This window comes from Myotis lucifugus, unplaced genomic scaffold, assembly GCF_000147115.1.
Source record: "Myotis lucifugus unplaced genomic scaffold, Myoluc2.0 scaffold_216, whole genome shotgun sequence".
Classification (NCBI taxonomy): domain Eukaryota; kingdom Metazoa; phylum Chordata; class Mammalia; order Chiroptera; family Vespertilionidae; genus Myotis; species Myotis lucifugus.
Window position 1 is genome coordinate 1,557,432 of NW_005871264.1, and position 12,751 is coordinate 1,570,182.

A 12,751-nucleotide genomic window follows, 5' to 3' on the forward strand; every position below is an offset into this window, starting at 1 on the left:
AGATGTTTACTGAAGATCTATTTATGATAGTAAAAAATTGGAAGCAGTTTAAATGTCCAAAAATGAGGAATCTGATAAATAAATATTAGATCTACTAGTAAATAACTGAAAACATTAAAAAGTTTATGAAAAAGTTAAGTGAAAATGCCTACATCATAATGTGAAGCGGGAGAAAATAGGCAGGATTAAAAAAACGCTAATACATGCACATTTTCATCTATATTACTAAAAAGCCCATATATATAAAAGTATGAATAAACAAAAATGACAGAGAGAAAATACACCAAAAATATTAACTAAGAATGATTATCTCTGTATAGTGAGATTATAGGTAATTTATAACTTCTTTAAATTGAAAAAAATTTTTAAATATATTTTTATTGATTTCAAAGAGGAAGGGAGAGGGAGAGATAGATAGAAACATCAACAATGTGAGGGAATCATTGATCAGCTGCCTACTGACGCCCCCTACTGGGGATCGAGCCAGCAACCCAGGCATGTGCCCTTGACTGGAATTGAACCTGGGACCCTTCCGTCTGTAGGCTGACACTCTATCCACTGAGCCAAACAAGCTAGGGCTGAATTGAAATTTTTAACACTATCATATAATTAACAAATAATTTTATTTGTAATCAGAAAAAAATAGAAATTAATTTCCTAGCATTTACCAGTTTTATCTGGTGTTGACACTGCCACCACCACCACCATCATCATCACAACTTTACTGAGTATCTACATATGGGAAGCTGGGGCGGCAGGGTGCACAGACCTCTGTGGCTTCTGCAGTCAACCAAGAGCCACCTAAAGGCCATTCAGACACAAGCAAACCCTGCCCAGTTTTACCTTGGTGTTCTGTAGCAGAGCTAGTCCGTTGCAGGCATTTGCTAGAAGAAAGTCTCCACTCAAGATAGCAATTTTATTTCCAAAATGCATGTCTTTCAGTGGCCCATCAGAAGATTGCAATTCACTTAAATTTACTATTCCACGATGTACAAGGAGAGCAGTATGGATAAGTTCTGTGATCTCTGCCAAACTTCTTTGACTAAAACATAAAGGTAAGACTTGTCTGAGTGTCAAGAACACTCTTATCACTAATGCCAGACTTCAGTTTTCAACAATAAAATATTTACAGATTAGGTTTTTTTTAGGTTGTTTCTTTTTAATGAAGTTTTAAATTGAGATATAAATGACATATAACATATTAGTTTCAGGTGTACAGCATAATGATTCAACATTTATATATACACTGTAAAATGATCACCCCAATAAGTCTAGCTAACATCCATCACCACACATACTTACATTTTTCTTGTAATGAGAACTTTTAAAATCTACTCTCTTAGCAACTTTTAAATATATAATGCAGCATTATTAACGATAGTCACCATGCTATATAGTACATTATTTATTCCCATGACTTATTTATTTTATAACCGGGAGTTTGTACCTTTTGACCACCTACACCCATTTTACCTACCTCTTCTTCTGCTTTTGATAACCACAAATCTGTTCTCTGTATCTATGAGTTCAGGTTTTTTGTTTCATTCATTTATTTACTTAAATATATTTTTATTGATTTCAGAGAGGAAGGGAGAGGGAGAGATAGAAACATCAATGATGAGAGAGAATCATTGATTGGCTGCCTCCTGCACACCTCCTACTGGGGATTGAGACCACAACCCGGTCATGTGCCCTGAATAGGAATAGAGCTGGGATCGCCCGGCTCATAGGTCATCACTCAACCACTGAGCAACACCAGCCGGGCTGTTGTTTTGATTTTAGATTCCACATATAAGTGAGAACATACAGTATTTATCTTTCTCTGTATGACTTATTTCACTTAGCATTTTGAAGTTTGTTGCTTTTTTGTTTTGAAGGTTTCAAATGCACTCTATTCCTTCAATCATGCCATATTTTAATGGGTACACAGTGCTTTTACGTGACATCAATTATGAAGTGGTTTTGAAACTACATTATACCAGCTGGGATGATTACTGATCTCTTCATTCCTTTGGGGTAACTCTGCCAACAGGGGGCTGGTTCCATTGTATTCCAATCTGTATTGCTGTGTATGTCCATATAGTGGCTCCACTAGCTAATACAGCATTACCCTATATACCAGTGGTTCTTAACCTGTGGGTAGAGACCCCTTTGGCAGTCGAACGACCCTTTCACAGGAGTTGCCTAAGACCATCCTGCATATCAGATATTTACATTATGATTCATAACAGTAGCAATATTACAGTTATGAAGTAGCAACGAAAATAATTTTATGGTTGGGTCACAACATGAGGAACTATATTTAAAGGGCCAGAAGGTTGAGAACCACTGCTATATACCATGGAAATCAGGTACGAATTTCTGGTGGCTGTGCTTTGCTGTTGTTTGCTGAATACTTTGAACTCAGAGCCAACTTGGTTCGTTTTTGGCTGAGGGAAACACTGTAAAGCTAAAGACAGAAGTGTGGCACCTATAGCTGCTGGTTTGGTGCAACTCTGAGTAAGTACCCTTGCAAAAGACTTTCATGAAGGCTCTTCCACTGAGTAGTTTGGGATCTATATATAAGCAGATCTTGATACCTACCTTCTCTGTAATATTCCCTACTCTTTACCCAACTAGTTCCCAAGATCCCACGAGTCACAGGGTTCCCAGAGAAGCTGGCCAGTGGAGGGTGACCCTTCACAGTTGTTTACTTTGTTCTCTAACTTTCCCATATCTGCAATTTTAGGATTTCTAAGAATCCTTACCAGTATCTAACAGACGCCAATATAAGTGGGAATGTAATCTGTGCCAGACATTAGGCCAAGCACTTTTATGTATTATCTTATTTAATCCTAAGTACAAAAGAAGAATAAATTAATGGTTTAGGTTTAAATCTCATTACATGCCCCCCCCAAATCACCAAGATGGAGATTTATATGGAGATTTATAGGACTACTGAGAATTAACAAAAATATTTTTTAAAAAGGAACATTTAAAAACAACTAAAAGAAAGGAATAAAAATTTATTTTATTAGTACCCTGCAAATGTTTTCTAGTTTGCAAACCCATTCACAATAAAAATCCATATTACTACATTTCACAAAAATTGAATGAGATTATGGGCAAGTATAAAACTCAAAAAAGGTTAAGCACTGGATAAATCTTTCACATAGTTCAGCTTATTAAATAACCAGGCAAGCAAGAAATTGCAGTTGTTTTGAATTACCCTAAGGATGGAAATCAATTATTGTGAGCTTTTAATAAAGACATCTGTAATCATAAAACAGCATTCATTAAATAGCAATCTTTAAATGCCACATGGTCAAAAACAACAAAAACAATGGTGGTAATGAAAGTGAAAAACCCATCATTTGTACAGTATCCATCATTACAAATAACTTTCATTTATATTATCTACTTGTGATTCTAATGACAGCAGTTCTGGAGAGGTTAAATCATTGGTTGAGAACATTCTGTTTATAAAGGACAAGGCTGGAACTCAGAGTCACCATGTCATAGTGACCAATGGTAATTTAAAATATGTATTTACCTGAGAAATAGTAAATGGGGGGGGGGGCAAAGTTGCCATTTTACCAACACTAGTATATGCCCACCACAAATATGTCCAATTTTTATCCTTAAGTTCCAAGCACTACAGAAGACAATTTTGCTAGGAGAAAGTACAGTATGAGCAAACTTGACTCTTTTGTTCATAATAACTGGGCAAAGTAATCAAATCGTTTCCAAATCATTTGATCAGGACCAAATGAAGGGATTTAGGTTGATCAGGATTATAGATAACAGTTCTAACTCTGCCTACAACACTAGACTGGGGAAATTCCTTAAACTCTCAGATCCATAGTCTTACCACTGAAAAGAGGGGAACTGAAGAAACAGTCCCTTCCAGTTGGAAGATTCAGGGATTTCAGGTCTAAAATTTAATATTTAGTTCTAAAATTAGAAGATTTGAGGGATTAAAAATATTACCTGGGCTGGCAGTTAATAGTTTAAAAAAAGACCAAATTATTGCTATTATTGGTCTATAGGAAATAGAAATAAAATGATTGGTTATCTTGAAATCTGTCCTGTAATTACTATCTAGTACTGTGCTCTTAACTTCTAGGATTTTGGCATCCAATAAACAACTCAGATCACATTGTGCAAGAGTCTAATTTTGTGTGCAGCAGAGAAGCAGTATGAAAGCTGGGAGTATTTTCTTCTCATTATCTTATTCCTATTTTAGCCACCAAAGCAATCTAATAAACTTGCAATGTACTAGATTTTAAAATTTATCTTATATAAAGGTCTTCATGCCATTTTATGCACGTATATTTTATCACTCGGGTATTTTTATGCTAACTCTTGATTGGAAAAGAGTCACAAATGAATACCACTTAGGCTAAGTAATCAGAGTAAGGAAGTAATTACCACATTGCATATAACCCAGAGGATTAATTGATGTTTTCACAAGAATTTTCACCAAATTACTTTCTTTCCATTGTATGTTAAACAACTTCATCTGTTTTGATCCATTTTCTTCCAACATTTCTCCAAAGTTCTTTAGCATTCTAAGCTTTAGAAAGAATGATGGTAGACACTGCTAGTAACCCACTCACTCTTTCCTTCCTCACTACTAACACACCTTTTAATATATTTGGAGTGACAATGTACTCACTTAAAAACATTCGTGTCCCAAGATCCCCTGAGGCTAGAAGTGATCATGTAGCACAGTCTGGCCAGTGAATGTAGGTAGAAGGTCACTAGGTAAAGTTTCTGAGAAATCTACTGAGTTCCTAGTATCAGGATTCAGTTGATGTGCACCTTTGGCATTTTGGGCTCACCCCCTCCTGTCGGGAATAGGGCCCAACTGCCTGGAGGCACAGCAAAGACCTAAGGATCCTAGAGAGGGCTCCCAGTGAAGAATAGTGAGCGAAAGGAAAGGAGAAGCCTGGGCCCTTGATGGCTTCAAGTCAGCTTGGGTGTGCCCATCTCTAGACATTTTGTTATCTGAGTTAAGTAGACATTGCATTCCTTTAAGCTACTGTTTGTTCGAGTCCTGTTATGGGCAGCCAAGTAAATTCTTGATAGTCATTAAAATATCACAAAAATGGTAAAGACGTTTTATGTTTGTATTGCTGTACTCTGGTTTTATTCACCCAATATAATCTCTTGGAGATAGTTCCACATAGTATTTACAAATAGAGAAGTTCCACATTGTTTACAAATAGAGAATCTTCTTTTTCTATTTAACATCCATCTCTACAGAGGTTCATTGTGTGGATGTGCTGTGCAACTTTTGCTGCTATAGGGTGAATGATAAACCTATATTTGTTTACAGTATTTTTAGTCAATAAAATATCACAAAAATGGTGAAGACGTTTTATGTTTGTATTGCTGTACTCTGGTTTTATTCACCCAATATAATCTCTTGGAGATAGTTCCACATAGTATTTACAAATAGAGAAGTTCCACATTGTTTACAAATAGAGAATCTTCTTGTTCTATTTTATTGATTTTCCACAGAGAGGAAGGGAGAGAGATAGAGAGCCAGAAACATCGATGAGAGAGAAACATCGATCAGCTGCCTCCTGCACATCCCCTACTGGGGACTGCCTGCAACCCAGGTACATGCCCTTGACCGGAATCGAACCTGGGACCCTTCAAAGCCTCTGAACATAGCTCATTTATTGTACTATATTGTAATTACTTCTTTCCCATTTATCTTCCTACCACTTCTCTCCCTTACTACACTCTAAATTATACTATCCTACTTCTTGGCTGCCTATAATATTTGTTGTGTAAAGAAACGATTTTCAACTGATGTGCCACAGCACACTAGTGTGTCACAAGAATTTTAAAACATGCAATACCTGACTATTTAGTCAGGGGCACTGACCTCTTTTCCCTTAGATTGTCAAATAAAAAAATGACAACAGCCAATACAATAGTAGCCCTCTGATGTGAATGATGGCTACTATTGTACCTATTTTTTTGGTCAGATGGGCAAAAATATATTATTTTGGTGTGCCACAGAATTTTAGTAATTAGTTTATGTGTGCCATGAGATAAAAAAGGTTGGAAATCGATAGTATAAAGGTATAAGGGATTGTTATCATTCTTAGTTTCACAAAGAAAAGAGTGAGATAAACTAAAAAGTCAGATTTATAGAATCAGAGATGGAAGTGACCCCAGAAGTCAATTAACCTCAATTAACTCCTTCCAGGATGAGTGATAAACTATATAGGAACCAGGTCTTCAGATGAATAGTTTTAATTATTAGAAATTGTTCCTTATATTAACTTGAAATCTCTTTAAATGTTTCATGTCTTTAAGTTGATGTTAAACTAGTAGGAGTGTCAACTGTGTTTCAATACACAGGCAAGGAAGATTAAATAAAATGGAGTTGTCTTTTTTATTCTTTTTATTCAGCTTTTTTTCTTTTCTTCCTCCATTCCTCCTTGTTTTCCTTCTTTTTAGAGGTTTAACAAAATACAAAAAAGTACAGAGAATAACATAATAGAAACATAATATTCCACTTACAAATAAATGTTTATACTTTGTCATTTTAAACAGTTTTTAAAGATGTATTCTTTAAAAAACCCTTTATAATTTGGGTATTTTAAAACATTCCAAAGTGAAAATATAGCATAAAATACCTCTGTGGATCATAATCTTGTTTCAGCTACACCTTTCACTATCTTTCCAGATTATTTTGAAGCAAATGCCAGATATCATGCTATTTCATCAGCAAATATTTCAGATATCCAATCTTTTAAAATGCCTAACTGGTTTATGGCTTTCACTATCTAAATTAATTACTTTGAGCCAATGAATTACTGTATTCTGAACATTTTATACGAAATAATTTTGCAAGCTTAACAACTCAATCAACTGATTAATAAAAAAAATAATGTAAAACTCACAACAGCTGTCTGAGGTAAGCATTATTATCTCTACTGCACAGAGGGAGCTGGGCTGGCCAACTAACTTGCTCAAGTTCACATAGCTAGTAAGCTGCAAAGCTGGATTCAAGCCCAGAGATCTCCATTTTTAAAGCCCAGGCTCTTTGCATACCAACAGAAAACTAGTAAGAATCCCAAACACAAAATGCACAAAATTCAGGGTGTCTCTGAAAGCATTAAAATGGTAGATAAGAGTCATTAAAAAAAAAAGATTTTTTAAATGATTTTTTAGAGAGAGAAAGGAAGGGGGGGGGGGAGAGAGAGAGAGAGAGAGAGAAACACCAATGTGAGAGGGAAACATCAATCAGCTGCCTCCTGCACACCCCCTTCCAGGGATCAAGCTGCAACCTGGGCAGGTGCCCTGGGAATTGAACCTACAACACTTTGGTGCATGGGACGACACTCAACAACTGAATCACATGGGCCAGGGTGGTAAGAGTTATTTTTAAAAAATATATATTTTTATTGATTACAGAGAGGAAGGGAGAGGGAGAGAGATAGAAACATCAACGATGAGAGAGAATCATTGATCGGATGCCTCCTGCATGCCCCACACTGGGGATCGAGCCCGCAACCCAGGCATGTGCCCTGACAGGGAATCGAACCATGATCTCCTGGTTCATAGGTTGATACTCAACCACTGAGCCACACCAGCTAGGCAAGAGTCATTTTTTAAAAATAATTTTATTTGAATCTTAGAAGATTTTTAAAATTGTAAAACTGATTTTTATGTTCATGTAGAAAGGATAAATTTTTTTAAAAAATATATTTTATTGATTTTTTACAGAGAGGAAGGGAGAGAGATAGAGAGTCAGAAACATCGATGAGCGAGAAACATCGATCAGCTGCCTCCTGCACACTCCCCACTGGGGATGTGCCCGCAACCCAGGTACATGCCCTTGACCGGAATCGAACCTGGGACCTTTCAGTCCGCAGTCCGACGCTCTATCCACTGAGCCAAACCGGTTTTGGCAGAAAGGATAAATTTGAAAATTACAAGGAAAATTCTGGAAAATAAAAGGACTAACATTCTAGATTTTAAAACTTATGAAGCTACTGCAATTTTAAAAACTATTGTACTATCACAAGAACAAACTAATAGATTAGTGGAATAAAATCCAGAAAGAGATCCAAATATATATGGAAAATAAATTACTTATGGTAAAGGTAACATTTCAAATTGTTAAGGAAAAGACAGATTATTCTTACAAAAGATGTTGGGCAATTGGCTATCAATTAAGGAAAATAATAATAAAATTAGACCCCTACCTTACTCCATAGAAAAAATATTTTTGGAATAAAGATCAAAATGTGAAAAAACAAAAGTTCAAATTTAAGTCAAAAGGTAAAAAAGAAAACAAAGCAATACAATACTAAAACCCCATTTGAAATGACAGCTCTGTGGCTCATCTTGATGAATATAAAATACCATTATTTTAAAAAAATTTAGGAAAACACTCTTATGACCTTGGGGTTAGAAAGCCTTGCAAAATAAAATAGAAAGTCAGGAAGCTATATAAAAAGAATAAATTCGAGTAGTTACAATATACAAAAATGTTTATATAAACTATAAAAAAGACCAAAGCAAATACAGACTTGAAAAGTATTTGAAACACATACAATAAGCAGAAGATTATATTAAAAATGTGTGGAGCTTGTCCAAATTGGACAAGAAATTGATAAGAAAAAGATAAACAGCCCAAGAGCAAAATGGGAAAGAATATGAAGAGGTAATTCTAGAAATAAATGGCCAAATCCCACATAAAATGATGCTCAACCTCACAAATAATTTGGAAAAATAGTATAATAATAATAATGAGATAATATTTTTAGTCCATTAGCTTTACAAAAATGGAAAAGATCAGAAACGAGGCAAGCAGGAAGTTGAAGAAACCATTAAGCCCATCACTTAGCTCCCTGCTGAAAACCCTCCAGTGGCTCCCCATCTCACTCAGGGTAAAAGCCAGTCTCTACAATGGACTCCAAGGTCAAGTGCAATCTGACCAGCTCCTCTACCCCCTTACCTCTCTGACTTCATTTGCTACTCCCTTCCCTCTCGGATCACTCTTCCCTAGCTACATTAGCTTCTGTGGTAGCTAAGGAACATGCCAAGCCTGTTCTTGCCTCAGAGCCCGTGCCCTTTCCCCTATCTGGCCTCATCTTCCCTTACATACCTGCAAGGCTTAGTCCTTGCTCCCTTCAGATCCCTTCAAAGTTCACTTTCTCAGTGAGCCCTTCTCTGACTACTCCATTTACAACTGCAACCCTCCCATCCATGCCAGCACTTCCAGTCCCCGCTTCCTGCTTTTTCCATACATAGTACTTATTGCCATCTGACACACTAGCTGTTTTGTGTTTTATTTTTCTCTTCACAACTCCATAGAAGAAAGCTCCACAAGGACAAAGAATGAGGGGAGGGGAAGAAGCAGATAAGAGCAAAGGAGTTTTTAAGATATACTTCAAAAATACCAACATTAAAAAATATCAATAAAATATATTTTTTTTAAAAAAATATCAAGGCATATGAATAAGAATAAAAAGGAAAAGAATATGCTCTTAATGCCAGGTAAAAGAATCTTATATGGTGATAAACTTTAACTAATTATGTGTTAAATATTAAGTTTTTATAAGTAGGCCAGATCCAACATTCTAAGAAATTCATTCAGTTCATTACAATTATTACAGAAACATAACAATTTTCCTGTTTTGCCATTTATTCATGTTGATAACCGAAGTGAAAATGGAACTTTGAATTTGGGGTTTGCCATGATCACAGCATTCAAAACTAATCTTGTTTCATTCCTGTATTTGGAAATGAGAATTCTGATTTTAAAAACAGGTGACTGAAACCAAAAATCTCAACCATTAAAAGCAAAATGCCAAAGCTGTAGGCTGTAGTAATGGTGGCCTCCAAACAGAGATGGAATCACAGGTCCAGGGGCTGAAAAGAAAGACCAGGCCTTACTTCCAGCTCTGACCATATGCACTAGGCCAGTGGTTGGCAAACTGTAGCTCTCGAGCCACAGGCAGCTCTTTGGCCCCTTGAGTGTGGCTCTTCCACAAAATACCACGTGCGGGCCCGCACGTACAGTGCGATTGAAACTTTGTGGCCCATGCGCAGAAGTCGGTATTTTGTGGAAGAGCCACACTCAAGGGGCCAAAGAGCCGCATGTGGCTCGAGAGCCGCAGTTTGCCGACCACTGCACTAGGCAATCATCGAAAGTGCTGAGGGCTCTGTGTCTTTTTTTAGGAAAGCTGATCTGAAATTCTAAGTTCAAAGAGATCAGATACTTGACTCTATGTTAGAGTTTTGCCATGCTATGAAAACACAAGATCTGGAAGTGAAGGGAAAAAAAGACAAAAATTCTTAAGAAGCGATTCAGTAAAAAACTAAAAAAAAAATAATAATAATAATAAAAAAAATTTCTCCCATATTTAGTACTGTAATTTGGAACTACTGGTAGTTTTGTAGAAATAGAATTTTAAAATAACAATACAAAGACTTATCTCTCTTGATTTATTTCCAAAAATTAAAGCTCAGTATTTTTTATATTTTTAAAATAAAATTGTATATTTAAGGTATATAAAATGCAGTTTTGATGAACGCATAGTGAAATGATTACTATAGTCAGGATAATTAACATATCCATCTCCTCACATAGTTACTATTGTTGTGTTTTTTTTGTTTTATTAAAGAAAGCTCAGTATTGATATGTTCTGTAATTAGTTTCCTCCATACCTGCTGACAAAGAGGTGAGCTACCTTCATGATGGTAGTCATCCTTGAGAAAGCAGAGGATGTTTGGACTCAGCAAGAAGTCACCATAGTTATTATCAGAAATTAGCCAACCAAATAAAATTTGTAATTCATGTTCTTTTTACACATGAACATAAAGTTCTGCTTAGTGATCAACTAATATACCCATGAAACTAATAAAGCATTACCAAGCCAGGTAACTTACTGTAGTAAAAATATTTTCAGAAACATTATTTTGAATAACTAGACACAAACTTGATGATGTCAGCACATAATTATCCTGCAGGTTAACTAGGTCCTGGTTATGATGAGGGAGAGGGATAACTAACTAGTAGCATCTGGTTTCTGGAAATAGTTTAAGCTGGCCTGTTTTCTGCCAGAGAAGCAAAGGGAAAGCCCAGCTGGCATTGTTATCTAGGTCTCTAAAATTACTTTTTGGTTTGGGTATCACGAAAGGGGTTAAAAATACTTGAGACTACCCAAAAGCCTAACAAGACATCTGGGTGCTGCGGCTGTCACTGTCAGGGCAGCCCTTGGAGGGAATGCCCGTATCAATTCGGTTTATCAGATGGACAGCTGATCAACATTAAACAGACTTGCTCTGGGCAGACTGAGCTGAGCTTCCTGACATGAATTCCAATGAGAGCCCTCTGCACTCCACCACCGAGCTCTGCCATTTTTTACTGTTGCTGCTCCCTGGACATATGGGAATCCCTAGCAATGAGCACATAAAGCTGCCTCTAACTCAAGTGACGGCTCATTTCCCCCGCTGAAGGCAGACATTAATATCCTGAGGAGATCAGACCCTCCTCTCTGACCCCCATCTACCGAAGCAAAACGACTGTCCTATTTCTTTATTTAATAAGCTTTTAATGAAGAAAACCAAAACCCCCTCTCTGACTGCAACACAGTTCCACATGAAAAGGTTATACAAATACATCCGATTCCGTGTCAAAGTTTCCCAAAATATCTGTCCCCCTCCCCACTGGAGAGTAGTCTGTCACTCGCCCTCCCATAGTGCTCATTCTTTCTGCTGCAGTACAGGAGTTCAGCTCTTCCCTCTGATAATTAGGAGCCATCTCCACGTTATGGCAGGTGGAGAATTAAAGAAATGGTTACAAAGAGCATGCTGGTGTTTCCATTTTCACTACGTACCTTTTTTTTCGAAGGTTCATCATTTAGCTATGAAAACTGCTTCAGGCACAACCAGACTGTGAGAAACGACAGCCCAGTGACAACCCAGAGAGTCCACTAGAAAATGCTTCTGAGCTACATTAGAATATGAGAAAGCTAAAAATGTTTGGTGAATTGGAGTTGGCATGCATACTTTGGTTTTAGGAGGGATAAAAGGAAGGATGCATGATGGCAAATGAAGAAGACAAGCAGATTTGTACCTGTGAATCTTGAAGGTGGCTTAAAATGAGAGCAATCTGAAACATTCCTGAAGCTGAGTGCTGGGCCTATGCCTATTGCCAGGCTCTGTAAGTTCTGAATTGCTTCATAAGATCTGAGTTTTCTCTCCTTGAGAAAGCAAGTAGGGGTTAGGAGAAAACTGAAGGCTGTATGTTAAATAGGGCACAGGAAGCACTGCAGGAGAGAAATGTAATTCTGCAAAGACCTCTCCAACTAATCCCAGGAGGCATCAATGCACTGAAAAGAGAACCTTGGCAGGCTTCATTTAGACCATGTTTAAGGCTGGGAAGGGAAGGGAAGCATAACAGGGAAAAGATGTCTCCTAAGGAAAAAAGTGCCAGGGCATAAGCTATACAGTGATATGTTTTATATGAGACTAGAGGCCCCTCAGCCCGGCCTGCACCCTCTTGCAGTCCAGGAGCCCTCAGGGGATGTCCGACTGGCAGGGAGCGGGCCTCAGCCGCAGTCTGGCCTCCCTCTGCGGGAGGCGACTGGACAGGCCAATCAGGGAAACAGCGCTGGCTGGCCCCGCCCCCTGCTGCCACCACCGGAGGCCTCCCTCTGCAGGAGGCGACCAGGCGGGCTGATCAGGGGACAGCGTTGGCCAGCCAGTGGCCGTCCCTGTCCCCCGTACCCCC

At 37.6% G+C, this 12,751-nt stretch overlaps 1 protein-coding gene across 3 annotated transcripts in view; it reads right to left on the reverse strand.

Moving 5' to 3' along the window:
- The window catches only part of PDSS2 (decaprenyl diphosphate synthase subunit 2), a 202,257-nt gene that overhangs the window by 87,016 nt on the left and 102,490 nt on the right, over positions 1-12,751 (reverse strand). For all 3 annotated transcript variants that reach the window (XM_014463680.2, XM_006098018.3, XM_023761774.1), the window contains exon 3: positions 844-1,042. In XM_014463680.2, the coding sequence (XP_014319166.1) occupies positions 844-1,042 (199 nt within the window). The remainder of the gene's footprint in view (positions 1-843; positions 1,043-12,751) is intronic.